Source organism: Ornithodoros turicata, chromosome 2 (assembly GCF_037126465.1).
Source record: "Ornithodoros turicata isolate Travis chromosome 2, ASM3712646v1, whole genome shotgun sequence".
Lineage (NCBI taxonomy): Eukaryota > Metazoa > Arthropoda > Arachnida > Ixodida > Argasidae > Ornithodoros > Ornithodoros turicata.
The window spans coordinates 32,057,385-32,076,132 of NC_088202.1; the positions used below are offsets into that span (position 1 = coordinate 32,057,385).

The following is an 18,748-nucleotide window of genomic DNA, read 5'->3' on the forward strand; positions in this document are numbered from 1 at the left end:
CAAATTTGTTGTTGCTATGACTATTTTACTCGGCTTTACTCACTTGCGTTTGAACATTACTAATTTGCGATTGAACACCCTATTCAGACACATTTCTCTCCAGCGCTTCAGAGACGTCGCTTTCGCCGAAATTCAGTGAATTGTGAAGTCTACCGTTATCGTGGGCCGCCAGAAGAACTCAGACCGCCACCGGTCATTGACTGTCTATCGTGCGACGCGACACGGTGTGGCATTGGAATACTTCACTACTGTGTGCGCGGGATGCTTTGTATGATTGTGTCGACACTGGATACAACTTTCAAGGTATGCATTTTCAGAATAAAATAGATACATATATAGTTTTGCAGTACTTCATTTCGTGTATTTTATGCGTGTTGCAATGGAGTGAACAATATAACGGTCTCAAAAAGTCCACAAAAACTCTTCACATCATACGCGGGATGGTGTTAACCGGGCTTCAGTACATCATGTATCTTCCTGGATTAAGAATAATATACTGAGTGCCTCTCGTAACGGTCGCCGAGCCTTTTAAAAAAGAACGAAGGTAGCTTCGTGGGTGACGCCCACTCATTGACAGCTCAGTCGCAACAATTAGTCAACAGAGAAATTGAGATCACACATAAGACTTACACATGAAGGTCACACGAAATTTGTGTAAAGTATATGAAGAGTCTACAGAAAGACCTGTTACCTTCCTGGGAATAATTGACAACAAGACCATAAGTCAACATAAAGTCAATATGTGAGGTAAACACAAGGCCAATAGGAAGTCTACTGAATGTCTGTGCTCTCTGTTCACTAAGTTCGGTAGAATGGAAACAAAAGGTCAACAGCCATTTTGTAAGGGTAAGTAGTATGCAAATGAGCCGAAACCAAGGCCACACACTTCGCGAGCGAACGCAGTGACGGGCGAGCGCAGTGAGCGAAAAGAGCGACGGCCGTTCGCGTCGTAGGGACACGTGCTTTGTAATGGAACTGGTTGAAAAGGGTACTGATCTGATGGCCACATAGTCCGCTTTCCGGCTCAGATAACATGAAGCGATGTCATTTCTGCATTCACAACGTGCGTAGTTCTGGTTGCGCCTCATTTGCATACCATCTGTTGGTGATTTATGTGCGTGTGGTGTGTCCGTCTCATAAGTCTTCACCGTGTTAGCGCTGAGTAGTACTATGTTCCCATACCAAAAATCCCAGATCTCGTCGCTCTTCAAGTACGAGTTGTTCCGAAGCTACACACCTGAGTTCAACAAAGTTCAGAAGAGACGATACAAATTGCCAGGTGGCACAGGCCATCAAGTCAATGTCGGGTACGGTTGCCACCTGTCGGGATTTCACCCAAACAGTTCGGAAATTCAAGGCTTGTGTTCGAAGTCCGGGTACGTGCTATGCGGCTCTGTTTTTAGAGTGCAATAACTTACCTTCATGAAGCTGCAGCCAGAAAGGGCATGAATGGATGAATGAAATCGCATACTGTGTAACCGGACAAGCAGGATAGCATTGTCACTTTGCATCAATGTATAGTACACTCGCTCTCCATGATTCTGTCACGGATAATCATAATCACCGTAGAGTAACTGTAATCTCTAGCACACGGAAATGTTGTTGCACCACAAACAGTTGGCACATCATCTATTTTAACGAGCCCTAGCGATATTCTTCCATTGTTTATTGGTGATATCCAATACAGAGTGTACAACATGCTCTTTTCTATCCGTACGTGTTGATGTTAGTCCCAGAATCCACGCACCTCCCAGCATAGCAAATCTGCAATAGAAGCTACACATGTTGTACAAGCCTACGTAGTGAAAAAGGTACGAACATTCGTGTTTAATATTCTCCAAGGATGTTCAGTATGCTCAAAGGATACTCCTATCCTTAGAATGCATTCTAAGTATAGGAGTATCGTTTGGAGTAGTTGTGATGTTTGGTATTCCTTTGTATTGTCCCGGACTGCAAGTATAGAGCAAGTCCTGACCACCGTCCGGACTAGCATGTTTATTTGTCTAGTCTAATCTCCTGTCTAATCTAAGGGTAGTTCTTCCTGTCTACTTCAGTTTTACTTGGTTCGCTGTGAACTCCCTCCCTCAAGCTAGGCACAGGCGGTCTCCTCACCCCACTCTGACTTCCCTCTCCGTATGCTCTCTGGATTCGGGGCCCAGATCTTCGATTTGTCTTCAAACTTAAATGCATGATTTTGCCTGCAATTCACCACAAGCTCTTACGCGAGGGTCAATCGCAACGTTTATTTGCAAATCACAGCTTACCAAAATGGTTTTCACCATGACGTTTGGAGTGCGCCAACTTTAAAAATAACGATAACGCTTGCTATGTGAGAGTTCAAGATCTGGGCCCTGCTTCGTCTTGTGCACACACTCCTATAGGTGCTAATGTCCTGGCCCGGCATTCGATAACGTTACAGCTCAGAAGATCGATGTCGGACTTGATGCGACTCCTTCCGCCAAGGTCGAGCTTCCGCAGCATATAGCTAATTTAGGAAAATGATAATTTGTTACGAGGTTTCGGTAAATCAGATTTAACTAAAGTGAATAGAACTGTCCTGGTCTGCAAAGAGGGCCCGTTGCTGCTGTGTAGGTTCGTGGGCAAGCGTAAGATCTGCGACCGAAGCGCACTCATGTAGGGCTGAATGTCCCCTACTTGTTGAACCGGAAGCATAATATGGGGTTTGACCCTTGCACTGCACAAGTTGAACGCCAGGTGCGGTGTGGCATACCATGAGGGGTTATACCACCACTTGGATGCGCACCAGGCCTTATGGAGATAATATGTAAATGTGTCATTTCTGGATTGTCCCATGTCCACCCTCCTCGCCGGTTGGATCCGCCTGCACCTTAACTAATCTTCTTAAGGCTGCAGACAGCCGGACCAGAAGACGGCTCTACCGGAAAACCCGGGCACCCAGAGGCCTAGAGGCGCTTTGTGCACGCAACGTGTACACATCCTGTGCATACGCAAAGCTCACTTCCCAAGCAGCACAGCCGACCGGAAGAAGCTCGGGGTCGCAATGTGCCCATCAAAACTGACTGATATCGACAACATTTTCCTGACTGCTTCCCGATAGCTTGAGAGAGAAGAAACAAGAGAGTGAGGAGAAATAGGATTCTCTCCCGACCTACTCGCGTCCACAGGCCAGTACTCTCAAACGCACAGCCGATGACGGTTCCGCTCCGTTCTGTTCCCGGTTACCTGGTGAGTTGCCATTACGTGGCGGTTCCGTGCACTGAGGTGAAGTTCTGACATAGGAAGAGTGACCCCAGCTATGATGGCTAAAAGGGGAGGTGACTCCAACGAGGACTGAAAACCAAGGTCCCCTGCTTTCTAATATATTTGTGAATGACATATTATCCTGCCTCAAACATTCTACTCTACTTCAGTATGCGGATGATTTCAAATTAATGAAAGTGATCTCTTCGGTTTCCGACTGCTTACAGCTACAGGCAGATATATCCAATATACTGTCATGGTGCAGTGCCAACGTTCTCAAAATTAACAGCGCAAAGACGAAGGTTGTCTCGTTCACACGCAAGACAAACATATCTGTGTTTCGATACTTCTGCGACATTGAAATACGTCGTGTTGACAGTATCCGAGATTTAGGTGTTATTTTTTATGCCAAGCTGCTATTCCATGAACATGTCACAGCGGTTCGTTCTCCCGGTCTTCGCACGCTGGGCCTCTTGTCATATACATGCAAGGAGTTTCAGACTCCTGCTGTCTTCGTTAAACTTTACAAGTCCTATGTTCTTCCCAGGCTTGAATATGCCTCTGTTGCTTGGAACGCACTTTCAGGTACTGATACAAAGCGTCTTGAGGCTGTACAAAAACGAGCGCTCCATATTCATACACAATGGCTTTTTACGAAAAAAGTTATTGTACGACTATGACACACTATTGCAATATGTTCACCTTCACCCACTGGCCACACGTCACTCTATCGCCGACGCCCTGTTTCTGTACAAATATGTCCATGCCCGTATTGATTCGCCACTCCTGCTAAGCCTTCTAAACTTTTGTATTCCTCGCGCGGCTTTTAGTAATCCACCAGTCTTCTACGTTAAACGCTTCTGCCCCAGCGATCCAATTACCCGATGTCAAATTCTTCTGAACTCGCTTCCCCCCACATGTGATATTTTGCACACCTCCAGCGCATCCCTTGAACTCGTTATTTCTTTCCTTCATCAGTGAATTTTCAATCGTGATATTCTTTCCTTTGTTTTGTACAGTATATCGTCTCATTCCATCTTATAACTTATGTGCTGCGCGTAATCTATGTATTGTAGTTTTGTTGCTGATATTTCATTGCATGTACTGCGTGGTATACTTGTCTGTAAATATGTAAGTACGTATGCGTGTTATGTAGTTTTGTTGCTGATCTTTCATCGCGTGGACTGCGTGGTGTATTTGTCTGTAAATATGTAAGTACGTATGTCTGTTATGTTTGTAATGTACCTCTGTTAGTATCCCACTGTATATGTATTATATATATGTCTGTACATAATTATTTGTGCGTTTATGTCTATTGTATCCACTGAGTTATGTGTATTGTGTGCGCCAACACCATGGGCTTAGCGGCCGTTCTTGGGCACTAATAAAAATTATTATTATTATTATTATTATTATTACTATTATTATTATTATTATTATTATTATTATTATTATTATTATTATTATTATTATTATTATCAATAGCACAGGTTCCTTTTGAAAGCGAAACTTTCTGAATGCGTTTTACTCCTGCAAACTCTCAATAGTCTCGGAATTCTTCTGAATTCTCTTTTTCGCATGCAGTTCGACGATCGCGTTTCGCTCGTTATTGACAGTTACCTCTCGGGGAAACAACAAAAAGAAATTGAGCATGTAAAATAAAATATGAAGTTCATGAAGTATGAAATATCCGAGTATGCATACATCGCTATAAAGTTGGCATTTCTGAGCAGGAATTATATATTGATTTCCTCTGAATCTTCTTCATCACAACACCTGTTAGAGCGCTGAAACATGAAACTAGCTTTCCCTCAACACTTCTCATTACTTCAGTGAGAAAAAGCTGCGTTATTCACATAAAATGAATTGGGTGCCCCAGTTCTCATTGAACGTCATTGGTTCCGATTGGACAAATTAGCTCCTAGTGTCCTGGAAGACTCCTCCGCCACAACATCTGTTGGAGCGCTCAAACATAAACTCGCTTTTCCCGAAACATCTCTCATTACTTCGACGAGAAATACCTGCTTTATTCACATTAAATAAATTGGATGCATAAATTGTCATTGAAACTAATTGAAATTGATGCGGACGCTGAATGAGATTGAGCCTGCTTTTTCCAGCAGGGTTGTGGCCTGTAACTGTCACAAGCCCGTATTACTGTGACAGTAACATAAGTTTGGCAGCATAGGCAGCTGTCCTGAATAGTATTAACCGTACGCATAGCGCACAACAAACCAGATGTCTCTTGTTCTGATTTGTTCTTTCAAGCAATTAAAACAGAAGTTCCCGTCTATTTTTCGGAACCACGGCAACTACTCTTTCTATGTCATCGTTTTTTTTTTTTCATGTTAACGGTGTGAAGCTATTTCAAAAATATCTACCGTGCAAGTATAAACAAAGGCATTTGATTAGCTTGATAATACAACAACAACAACAGCTTTACGGGATGATGATAATACAACGGGGAGCAGTGACTCATACATTTTCGCAAATGAGTATTAATCTCAAGCATCGATAGTACTATCGATAGTATTTGAATGACTATCGCCCATCACTAGAAGGAACATCCCGTATCAACAATACGTGCAGCGTGCAGTAGCAAACCACAAGAAAACAACCGAAGAGCCGACAGAAGCGCCACTGCGGCCACAGGCGCCTAGGCATGATTCAAAGGAATGCTCCCCTCTCCAGACGGAACGCGCGTTGGCGTCACCCTTTTAGCCACCATACCCAAGCCGCCGAAGGGATGCAGTCACGTGATTCCAACATCGTGGAGTTTGGTGAGAGGGAGCGCGGGCGCTGGTGTGCGTGGCAGTAGGAGAGGGCGCTGGGCACTATTGTCTATTGTGCCATTGTGCATTGTGGCTCAGCACCTCTGAGAGGTGCTGAGCCTGTCCTCATTCTCTTAGCCTGTGATGTCTTGTACACGCCTTCCAAGAGCTTTCATTGAATTCTTCATGTCAACGAGGAGTGCTAAAATGATCTGAAATATCTGAGGACGCCTGGCGTCCTCCCCGGCCCGAGCAGTGCAAACGCCTGTCGTACAACAGTTCTCTCGCGTGTCATGCTTCTCACATATGCTGGTTGACTATCTTATTTTTGTGATGAGACGGGAGTTTGAAATAGGAATGTAAAGCAGGTAAGAGATCCTCAAATGGCTGTATTCCTTACTGCACTACGTCTCAGTGTCTGCTGAAAACAAGCGACGCACAGGAAAATACGGTTGTTGTCCGGCGGCGTTCTCAGTAGTGCCAGCAGGTGGCTCGCATTATATTTTCTCCTTTTCAGGTTTTCAATCCACCTTGTTAGTGTAATAATAATAATAAATATATAGTAGGCAGAAAAATATAGAACGTCATAATCTAAACATACCACAATTACTTGGTGGCCTTTGGAGTCGCGAAACACATGCTTCGGCTTCCGGTAACGAGATCGGTGCGCATGCGCAGTCGAAGTCGAACTTCTGCGAACTTTTTCGAAGAAAAGTTCGAATTTCGCGAACTTTTGCGAATTTGAACCTCGAGAGGTTCGTGACATCTCTAGTTAGATGTTCGCCCGCCAACTGGTGCAGACTGGTGCTTACTGGTACAGACATACCTGGGGAACTAATTTAGTCTACATCTGTCCTCATCGCGGCAACATGTCTTCACTAGGACGCACGGGACAGGAAACGTAACTTTAGGACAACCCTTCTGGACCTAGTCTATTACCACATGTGATCTGGACCCTGATTTTCAAGTAGGTTTTATAAGCGTATTTAGTCCTGCCACCAATGCTCCTATACGGCGGCGCCTCTTAACTTTAACTTTATTGAGCACACAAGTGCGGGAACCTCTGTCGTAGCTATCCTCCTCACCCGCCGTCAGAGAGACTTGACGACTCGGCTCTGTAATGCTCGCACGCACTGTCATGCCAGTTAATAAATGTTGTATTATATTATTAGCCTGGCTTCTTCATCATTCATCATCCCCCTGATCATCACCCCTCCACCTCCTCACAGTTTTGATATTCATAAGTACGTATTAAGCTTATGTACGTATTAGCCTTGTAAGGCAGAATAACGTCGACAGCCATGTTGGTACATCCGTGACAGTTGTGGAGAGAGAACAGAAGAAGAAGAGAGAATAGAAAAACTAACTAGAGGGTTTCCCGCCTATTTTAGTCCAAGTGTCATCTGAATTAGTCCAGGTGCCACCAGAAATAATCCAAGCGCCATTGAGTTTAATCCGGGTGCCATCTGAAATAATCCAGTTGCTATTCAATTTAATGCGGATGCCATCTGAATTCATCCATTGTGTTTTTAAGCACTATAACCGTATTTTCACACGAGGGACATCCCCGTGGAATATTCTACAGACATGCAGTGGCAGGAAAAATAAAAAGCTGCAGATGGGATTGAAGTTCTGCTGCGTCTTATGTTGAGCATTCGCATGGCGCCGAGATATGGGGAGCAGAAGGATAGTGGACGACACCATTGGTCATGTCGTCTGCTACGGAATATCTTGTGACTGATCTGAAGGATATTCCCCGCAGTTAGCACAGCGCGAAAACGCATGATGCACATAGCAGACGACACCATTGGTCCTGTCATCTGCGAACGAGTGTATTGTGACTGATCTGCAGGATATCACCCGCGGTTAGAAGATAACGAAAAGGCGTGAAGCACATAGCAGACGACACCATTTGTCCTGCCACTTGCTACGGAATATCTTGTGACGCCCTGAAAGACATGACGCACATCCTGCATCTGAGTCACAAGATGTTCCGTAGCAGACGGCAGAACCAGTGGTATCGTCTTGACGTCGTCGTCAAGTTGACGACACCATTGGAGCTGTCGTCTGCTACAGAATATCTTCCGATTGAGCCGCAGGATATTCCCCGCGCTTAGAAGAGCACGAAAAGGCATTACTCACATAGCTGATGACAATCGGTCCTGTCGGCTGCTACGGAATATCTTGTGACTGAGCTGAAGGGTATTCCCTGCGGGCAGAAGAGCGTGAAAGGACATGACACGCATAGCAGACGATACCGATGGCCCTGTCGTCTGCGAAGGAACATCTTGTGATTGATCTGCAGAGGATATTCCCGAGGGACAGAAGAGCATGAAAAGACGACGCATACAGCAGACGACCGGACAAATGGTGCCGTCTGCTATATGCGTCGTCTTTCCATGCTCTTCTAATCCTAGGAATATCCTGCTGATCAATCACAACATATGCCTTCGCAGACGACGGGGCCAACGGTGTCGTCTGCTATGTGTGTCATGTCCTTTCGCGCTCTTCTACTCTCGGGGAATATCCTGCAGCTAAGCCACAAGAGACTCCGTAGTAGACGACAGCACCAATGGTGTCGTTTGCCATACTCCCGCTTCAACTCCCAATATGTCGGTGTCGTGGGAATGCTCAGCATAAGACGCGGCAAAACTGCAGTCCCATCAGCAGTTTATTTTTTACTTTTTGTTCCTCTAGAATATTCTGCGGGGGATGTCCCTTGTGTATATACACGGTTATAGTGCTTAAAAACACAATGGATTAATTCAGATGACACCCGGATTAAATTGAATAGCACCTGGATTATTTCAAATGGCACCCGGATTAAACTGAATGGCGCCTGGATTATTTCAGATGGCACCTGGATTAAATCAGGTGGCACTTAGAGTAAAATGGGCGGGAAAACCTGTAGTTACAATAACACAGAAATGAGTGTGGACGCAGAAAGATCAAGAGCGGTACTATAAAACTATTCAGTTTTATAGTACCGCTCTTGATATTCGGGCGTCCGCACTGACCCAGTTCAAACGCGTTTGACAGATTGCCCAAAGATGCAGCCAATTTTTATTTATATATTTCTCTGAAATAGGTGCAGAATTATAGTAACGTTGGTCATGTCAAAGATTCTCACGTCAAAGTTAATACGCGTTAACAGATGCTTTTGTTTTTACAGGTGTGCATCGTTACTGGAAAGCTCTCTCACAGCAAGCCACGAAGAGAGTTCCTCACAGGCTTCACAGACAGGTTTTCGCGGGTATCGATGACGCACACATAAAGAAGAACTCACCTGTCTGCTCAAGTAGCACTTAAAGCCATCCAGAGATTTGTAAGCAATTTGCTGGTACAAAGTCCAGCCACTGCCGTAGCAGCAACGAGTCACGCAGTCAACTTTTGGCCACTCGCGCGTATTTTGGAACCAATTCTGCAAAGCGAAAATAACAAAAAGAAAGAAAGATCAGTAACGGAAAGTGTGTGTGCTGCAGACGGTATTATACACAGGCACGCCAGCTAGCTTAAAGTGACTCTGACCAGAAGTTGGGCAAACTCTTCGTTTGCATCTATTATGAAAGCATAATATGCCTCCAAGCCACACGTGAAATATTTCGGTTGTGTATGGCAGTGCAGTTTGCCAAACAAACAGGGACTGAAAACCAGCTTTGCCTTCGCCCCTCAACTCGCGCAATCGGCGCCGGAATCTATCCCGTATATGATGAACTTCCGCTTGTTTGACGTCATCTCGAGGATACATTTCTTTGGAAGATACCCAGCACCAGAGGTTCCGTGGTTTGTTTGTTAGTAAGGGCTCTTCAAAATGGACGTCGAAGCTAGTATGGCGACCTATCTGCGACCCAAGAGGGAAGTTCTGTTGCATGCGAAGGAGTTCGGAAACTTGCTTTCGAAACGTCGTCAGCGATGCAGACGCGAACCCAGGTCGGAGCTCCACATACATCGGGCACACATGATGCCAACGTCGCCAGTTGCCTGACTTTGATAGACTGGTAAATTAACTTTTTACCGCACATTGATCGAACGCGTAAACATTATCTGTAGATTTCGTGTCCTCATATTTGGTCGAGCACTTGTTGCTTTAGGTGCCAGTGTGGTTTATGCGCCATAACACCGAAAAAATCGAATATGTCTGTGCTTCAAGGAGCTCGAGAACACTGCAGTACTAATGTGAACCACGATGGCTTCAAACTTGTATGCCTCAACGCGACTGTTCTAAAAGTCGCGTATTTTGAACTCCGGGGACAGCGCGAACCCATGAGCATTCATATTCACAAATAAATCACAAGCATTCTTCCACACTAACTGTACGATTTAGTTAAAAATGTTGATTTCTAAAGCAGTACAGCATAGTTCATATGCTGTGACTACAGCTTTTTTCGGCGTTATTAATCCTCTTGTCGTACATTTTAAGCCTTATACCATGACATTTAATCCATTTGCCGTCGGAATTAATCCTCCTTTCATTATTTTTAATTCTCATTTCACATAATTTAATCCGTTTCTCATGCAATTTAATCCAAGTGAATATGTGTGGGCTACATGACTTTTTTCTGTGTATTTTGGGACAATTCGCATGTGTATGCATGTTGCACATGCTTTTCACTAATATTCTGGGTTTCTGTACCATAACGGGATACTGTGGGACTGTCAATCTGGATTACGGTGTTGCGGGACTATTCCCATGTCTACGAGTGTTACCCATTGTTTTGATTAAAAACGTGGGTTTCTGCATTGTATAGGGATACTGTGGGACTCTGTATGTGGATTACGATATTCTGGGACTATTCCCAGGTGTACGGATATTACCCATGCTTTTCATTAGATATGCGCTTTTTTTACTATTGTGAGGGGTAGAAAACGTTGCTTCTGTTGTCATATTTCATTGCCAGAGGCTAAAATCTATCACACTGTGTGTTTTAGGAACAGTGGATGTCATGTAAGACAGTGTCATTCTGGGAACCTTCTTTCGACTTTATTGCCGAACCTTACCAGCTCCCAAGGCCTACCCGCAAGGCACTCCCTGGAAAAGACGCCAGCCGTAGCTGTCTCTCCATCGCGGCCCAACTTCACCACGCCTCTAATAACAAGCAGCAAAAAGAGTTCAAGTATCCAATGGAAACAAAATGCACCCATGTGCCCTCATTCATACACACATTATCAATAATGGTATGGTGTGCACCTTACACGTAGGGCTGTCCTAACAAACACCAAGATGTAAATCAACGTGGAGCGCGATGTGTGAATGCAATCAACTGAATGTTAGCAGTTGTGTATTTTTAGAAGCTAATATTTTTAATTTTACGTAATTAAATTAATTAGACTGCTTAACTATATAGCTAACTAAACGGACTGCTGGTTCGCTCAAGGCGCATGCCACCACTAAAATATTATGTCACTAGAAGGGCGTTCACTAAAACGTTCAGTGGTCTATAAAACGTAACTCGTTAAATGGCGTTTCGATAGTCATTTCGTGACAACGTTCTTTGCCAGATTCCGCCTGTCCACTCCGGTTTTGACAGATCTCGCATGTTTGTGTGGCGCTTTCCGACCGCTAGGAATTTGCTAGCTAGCACTTTTCCCCCCAGACTGGATACAACCGGGCAGCGGGTTGCGCAACTATATGCGGTGTCGTCCCACCCGTACTACGGGTGTGGCGATTGCCCGCATTGGCCCGCACGTCGAAGTTCACGTGGGTTAGCAGACGACGAAACCCGAAGACAAACGACCGCGATGCCCCTAGGGTGATCCAAGCGGCTAAAACCACTAGGTTCCTGGCACTCATGTTAGGGTGGTAATGGTCACGTGATACAGCGTGGGCGCCGATCTAGCAATTTCCGAGCGCTAGCCTGTGTTGCCATGAAATGACCACCCCAAGTCGCCATAAATGAGCTTTCACGCTAAAATGTAGCAAGCTAAAATGAAACACCTTCTCTAAAGCGCGGACCCCATAACAAGCGACACGCGACGCGCTGCAGAATTTGTCGCTGTCGCGTCTGGTCATGGCGCGACTTCCTGGTCCACTTGAGCAGCGACATTTCGTCACCGAGAAATGATGTTTTTTGAGAAGCAATGCTTATTTTATTCGAGCTAAGTTGTAAATTGCCATATATATACCAAAAATAGTATTTCATTCGTCAAAACGAGGAGAAATTGTAATGATGTTGCTATGTAATATTCGCCGTAACGCACTGGCGCTGCGGTTGAAGTACCCAACGCCCCGCCCACTTCTTCGTCTGCTAGTCTTGTTGGTTGCCCTCTCCACCCTCTCCCTTGCCCACGCGTTCAGTTCTTGTTTCACGCCGCCAAATCTAGCTGGTTTTGTCAAACAACAGGCAACGAACTCAGCGACATGCTACAAATATCTACTGGGAGTAGATGCAGAAATATTGAGCCGCGACAAAGCTTTTTTGACGGTCGTGTGGCGGCAGTGACGTCGATTTTGTCGCTTCTCGCGTGTATCTGCCGCGTGTCGCTTGCTATGGGATTCGGGCTTAAGATGTAGCTATCTAAAACGAGGCTCGTATACGTGTTTGATCAGCCATAAACGCTGCATTTAACGCGCGAGCGCATCGCCTGTGGCGGTTATGCGCAATTCAGCAAGCTCTTGCAAAAATAGCGAAAGAGGAGCGACGAAATGACTTGCAAAAAACACTGCTATAGCACGCCGCCAAAGCCAACACGTGAGAGCGACTCCCGCTACAAGTTCCGCCCGGTGCCGCTATATGTTGAGAGGCCCAACGATCGAGATGCACGGGTCATATACGCGTGCCCTTCAATGTCGACCTCCGGACAACACAAGATTCACCCGGATCCCTTTTCATCCATGGAGGCCGCATTGTTGTTTGGATCACGTGTGCAATCACGTGGTAGACAAGAGCAGGCGCCCACATAGAGCCCATAATTTCCTTGGCGCCACACCGCTTGAAACACCATGGAAAACCTGCTGATGAAACCACCTACTGTTGGTTCTCCATGGTGTTTCAAGCGGTATGGCGCCAAGGAAAGCTAGAAAACGTGTAAAAAGCCCACAGAAAAGGCAGTGCATCTTGCCAAGTGCGAACAACCCGGGACCATGTACGAGGGGCGTTCAAGTCAAACCGGGACTTTCGGTCTCGTGAGTGTACAAGTGGCTCGCGCTACTTCTTTTTCTCATTTTAACACGCGACAGGCCTCCGCGTTCACCACGTGGTGGTCCAAAGTTTGTACAAAACAGAAGACACGTGCTGGACAAGATAGCCGACAACGAGGTGAGCGCGCACATCGAACAGCGAATTGTCATGAAGTTTCTCGTGAATGAAGGCGTAAAGTCATCTGAAATTCACAGAAGACTTCAGCCTCAGTATGGCCACGATACACTTAGCCGCAGCAAAACGTTTGAGTGGTGCAAACGGTTCCGAGACGGTCGTACATCAGTGCAGGACGATCCCGGCCGGGGCGACTCAGAGCCCAGTTGTCAGAGTTCCTGAGAACATCACACTTGTGGAGCGCCTGATCCTCAAGGACCGACGGATAACATGTCTCGAACTGGCTCGACAGACGGACCTTTCCGTGGGAACGTTGAACACTATCATTCACGAACACCTCCAGTTTCGGTTAGTGCCCGTTGGGTCCCGATGCAGCTCTCCGTGTTTGTCAGGCAGAGAAGGGAAAACTCCCGATAGCTAAGGTACCGTTTCGACATTGAAGGACAGCCGTTCCTTGATCGGATCATCACGTGCAGTGAAACGTGGGTGCACAATTTCACTCCTGAGTCTAAACGCGCATCAAAACAGTGGAAGCATCAGGGCTTGCCAGCTCCCAGGAAGTTCCGAATCACCCCGTCTGCGGGTAAGGTCATGGCCACGGTTTTCTGGGACAAGGCTGGCGTTGTTCATGTTGATTTTCTGCCCAGTGGTACCGCCATCAATAGTGCATATTACTGCCAGGTTCTCAGTGATGTGCGTAAGGCGCTGAAGCAAAAGCGGCCGGGCCTGATCACCAAAGGAGTCCTCCTCCTACAGGACAATGCACGCGCGCATACCGCGCACCTCACGACACGCACCTTACAGGAGCTTGGCTGGGAGTTGCTGCCACATCCCCCTTACCGTCCAGACCTCGCCCCCAGCGATTTTCATCTCTTCGGGCCACTGAAGGCGTTCCTTGGGGGCCGCCACTTCAGCTGCGACGACGAGGTCATGAATGCGGTCCGATCATAGCTGCTACGCGCCGGTAAGGATTTTTACGCTGCTGGCATCCAAGCCCTCGTGAAACGCTGGGACAAGGATGGAGAGACTGGATGCCCTGTCAGCAGTGGTTACGATGGGCATCGGTTGCAGCGTGGAAAAACGTAGGCTTGAGAGGATCAATAGAGACGGCATCCACACGGCTTGGAAGATTGAGCGTGAGGGTCTTGTCTTCGCGTGAATAGATTGGAAAGGGTGCATCGGATAGTTCGGGATGAAGCGTGACGCGTAGGCGGCGGTCGGAGTTCTGCGCAGTAGTCTTGAAGACGAATGGCTAAGAGTAGAGAGTGGCGCGGGTTTCTCTATGGTGGTAGGATCGAAAAATTGATCTGGTAGATGCAAGAGTGCACCATATTCGAGGTCGGCGGGACACACGGGAAAATCACTTTCCGTGGCAACCCGGATACCAAGAAGAATTAAGCGCAATCGTTCGATTGTGTGTTGAGTTGAGGTGAGCCATCGGAGGTGCGCAGCACATCTTCGGTGTGCGGTGGAAACGTTCCACGATGCCGTTGGAGCCGGGATGGTACGCGGTGGTCACGTTGTAGTGGATACCAACAAAACGGCAGATGTCAGCAAAAAGGCGAGATGTGAACTGTCTTCCCCGGTCGGTGGTGATGACTGCTGGGGCAGCAAACAAGGCCTAAGGACTCCTGTATGGGCACATGTACCCGATGGTGAAGAGATGATCAAACTCTCGACCTGCGATGGGAAAGCATCCGGGTGGTAGTCGCAGTGGTCGCGTGTATACAGGCGGGCCTCTGGTTAGGATGTGGTGCGTCGAATGACGAGGGGAAGTGTCCATGGGTGGTAATCTCACGACGTCCGTTTAGTCATAGAGGATTTCTCGAAAATTTGGTGAAGCTGCCCGTCGCAAGAGGACAGGGCGAATCGGCTTGCTCTTTGCATGTGACCCAGGAAGAGACAGGCCGGCGTTGTTGTCAAGAAGCGTACGTCGCTTCACGTCGACCAAGAAGTCAAAATCCGCCGCGATGATGGCGTCTGAAACACATGCGATTGTGAAGACCCATTGAAAGGTGTGACGCAGCCCCAAATTCAGGGTGAGGAATTGCTCGTCGAAACACTTGATGGGGGAAGAGTTGACTTGGAAGGTATGGTCGGACGTGCGATGACGCTCAGACGGAAGCGGCGGAAGATGCTGACTTCATCGTGCGTGTCGATGAGAAAACGAATGTGTTTGATTGTGTCAGTGTCATAAAAGAGAGGGCTGTTGTGGGGCCCAGCAAATTCTGCCGCCTTCATTTCCTGACCACGTGCATGGATGACGACAGCGGTGAGCCTGTGCACCGAAGGTAGCATGATACCAGCAGTATATGGGGATATCGGCGCTGGCGACGGAGGGCGGTATCGTCATGGTGAGTGGTGGCGCCGGCGTGAGTCTGCCCAATAGCGGGGAGGAGGAGAGCGATGATGTGGCACTGTCATAGAGGCAACCAGTGTATAGTAAAGCCAGCAACCAACTGCGTCAGCCGGTAACCGTTTGTCTGCAGAGTGCTGGCGGGAGAACTTACAAGGACTGAAACCGGAACTGAACCGATAACCGAAAACCCCTTGGAACGGAATTTTTTTCGGGAACCGTAACCGGTACATAAAAGAAAATTCTGGTCACTCATGAACCGAAATTGTAACTGAAATCGAAAAAAAAAAACAATCCGGTTACCGGTTCGTAACAAACGGCTCATATGCAGAAGCATACTTGCAAGAGAAAGTAGTACTCCTGCAACTCCAGTGTTAGGGGTACGCACGCTGACATCGACAAAATCATGTATGCAATACTGGAATATTGTTGACAATCGTTGGTTATAAACGCTTATTTGAGCGCATCGACAGTAGCGTAAACATGAACATGGACGCTCGCCGTCGCGTTTGTCAACGGGCACTTCGATGGAGCTGTATTTTCCTTAAGCGTTCGTATAAGCGTTGCCCAATGCTACACTGAATATCAGCCATGTGCAGTGAGTTACGTACTACGAGGTTGGTGCAGCTTGGGTCTCGCAGAGACACATCTATCAGGGGGTGATTCAGGATTTTAACACAGAATGTGTTTATACGATAATTCTCGGCGTGTCACGTCACAGTCCGGCGTCAGGTTCAACCGTCACACGAAAAAGCGACGGAAGAAAAATTCGATAGGCGCTTGGTTTTGAACAGTGGACTTTCAGGCTATGAGGCACGTATACTTTATCCCTCGGCCACTCCTGCAACGGAGACTCACTGACGTATCATGCTATCGAAAAAGCTTCATCACACTGTATGGTAATCTAGACACATTCTCTGTTACCCAGAGTTTGTCAGCATGATCAAGCTTGCTTAATTTTTAATTATGAGAGGCCTGGTGTAAGACGGTGGGGAGTTTTCCCAACCAATCTTCCAGTGACGTGCCGAATAAGACATAAAAACATTATTATTTTTAGATAAAATACATGACGCTATTCATGTTGAGGTGCTGTATCCCCTGTGCAATCGTCTCACTTCGCCAAGCAGAAATCCTCGAGCAAATCCAAGAATTTATGGTAGGATGATATCACGGGGACGGAACCACGAAGGCGCTGTCAGCGGTCTTCGTGGCCTGTTACATTCTATAAGCTAGGGTTCGCTTGAAGAAGAAGTTGTTTCTTTTTCTAGGTAGCTTCCCCAAATTTACCCACTCGGTGACGACAAGCATTGAGGAAGATGAGGAATCCACCTCCCTGCTATGTGTTACATGGTAAAATAACCTCGTACAAAATCCATTCTTTCTTCACGACATGCACTTCAGAGATTTGCTTACTTGACTAGTAGGAGATGCAAAATAGCTCACCTCGCAAAGGTGAATATAGTCCTTTTCTGGATATGGCATGACAACCCTGCAGAATTCTGTTTGGTCGACTACCTCGCCAGGTAATTTGCTTCCAAGAACGTCGAGAGTCTGATCAAAATATTGTGGATCAAAGCATCCTCTCTCATCACTTTCTTCGCTGTTCAGTGGGTTAGCCTTTTTGAACGCAATATCTGCATTTAGGCGATCCCTGGAGTAGAATGCAACCGGAAGTTACAAGTTTGACGTGATGAACAAGACACTAGCAAAGACGGCACGAAAAGTTGGTTGCATGCCTAGCCGTTAACATTAAACGAAATGGCCGCGAAGGCGTGGGGAAGTGTCCGAAATGAAGAAATGTTATTCCAAGAGAAAAATACGTTTTGAAACGTTCATTTTTCAGTATACATTTTAGCCTCATTCTTATGGAGTACAACGTTAACTTAAGGTGTCACTCGAGACAAAAAATACATTAATTTTATTTCGTAATATAAGTCGACCTCGCTCAAGGACTCAGACAGTATATTATGAACTTCCACAAATTTCCAAAATAACACGCAAAATTTCACGGATTCAGTAGCCCTAAAAGTAGGTAGCGTCATGATGTTCTCTCGCCTCTGTCTCCCAGCAAAAGCACACGCACATTCCCTGTCTCCGTTCTCCTCCCTACGGTGGAAGACTGTCAGCAGCTATGGTGAGGAGACAGCAGATTGTACATACTATGAGGTGACACTTCTCAAACCTAGAAATTATTTTTTAAGATAGAGAAAGAACGTCTTGGGAGAGTACAATGTGAAACACGCAGATTGCAGTGGCATAGGTAGAATTCTGAAGAGAGGAGGTTTGGAACGTAGTGGCACTTTGTCTTGTATGAAGTGCAGTACCGCGTAGTGTCCCAGAATGTAGCCTAATCGTTTATACGGGGTTCGTCACGAATCCCAAATTATCATGTATAAAGATCAAGAAAATTATTCGCATCAATATGAATCTGCATTCCAAGTTTTACAGCAATGGGGGTGATAGACGCATAGAACGGCGACTACCGCGACTACAGAAACTCTTCCGTCTTTCACGTCACTTTGGGCGTCTCCGCCAGTGAGCCAGCGCGGGAGAGGTCACATGTCTACGCTACGACTACCAAAGAAAATTGACGTAGCTGTCGCTTCTCTCACGTCAGAGCTTGGTGCGTAAGTGGCGTTTGTATCTCGCTAAGTACGACATGCAGAGAAGCAACTCTTTTACTCAGAAACTATTGCGTGCAGTAACATGCGTTCAAGATGTACTGAACCACATATATCGAAGCGGCAGAACCCCCTTTTGGGGAGGGGAAAGCACTATATTTGGGCCGAAGCAGCAAAGTTATAATTTTCTCTGCTTGCTTCTTTTTATCCCCCTGGTCCTTTCGTTTTGTTTTTTGTATTTTTCAAATGTCAAGAGTGTAGAGCGACTTTTGCAACATTTTCATGCAAGCTTCACATATCACTACGGAGTTTTCTTGAAACAGAAACATCCTAGTCCAGTCTCAATGTAATTTTTTCAGTGTTATATAGATATAGCTTTACCCAAACCAGTTTCTGGGCATGTTTCGCATGATATGTCGCAATTTTAACTCACATTTCACTTTCACATTCACTTTCACATGTTTTAATCCTGGAGCCTTTACCATACAAAGTATCATTTATTCTTAGCAGTGTTGTACGTATCGC

The 18,748-nt window shown here is 46.2% G+C and overlaps 1 protein-coding gene and 1 long non-coding RNA gene across 3 annotated transcripts in view; one reads left to right on the plus strand and one right to left on the minus strand.

The window, feature by feature from the left end:
- Positions 1-1,651: 1,651 nt before the first annotated feature.
- LOC135383310 (A disintegrin and metalloproteinase with thrombospondin motifs like) overlaps positions 1,652-18,748 on the minus strand; it is an 88,207-nt gene continuing 71,110 nt past the window's right edge. Inside the window, exons 12-14 of the mRNA XM_064612824.1 lie at positions 17,046-17,253; positions 9,280-9,414; positions 1,652-1,764 (exon numbers count right to left, since the gene is read on the minus strand). Coding sequence (XP_064468894.1) covers positions 1,708-1,764; positions 9,280-9,414; positions 17,046-17,253 — 400 coding nt within the window. The 3' untranslated portion in view covers positions 1,652-1,707. The remainder of the gene's footprint in view (positions 1,765-9,279; positions 9,415-17,045; positions 17,254-18,748) is intronic.
- LOC135383311 (uncharacterized) lies at positions 1,725-10,564 on the plus strand. 2 transcript variants are annotated; one of them, XR_010419802.1, is made up of 3 exons: positions 1,725-1,811; positions 2,868-3,207; positions 9,166-10,564. It is a non-coding gene; the product is annotated as an uncharacterized LOC135383311 (long non-coding RNA). The 2 variants fall into 2 exon arrangements; XR_010419801.1 differs by having other exon boundaries at positions 1,727-1,811; positions 2,875-3,207.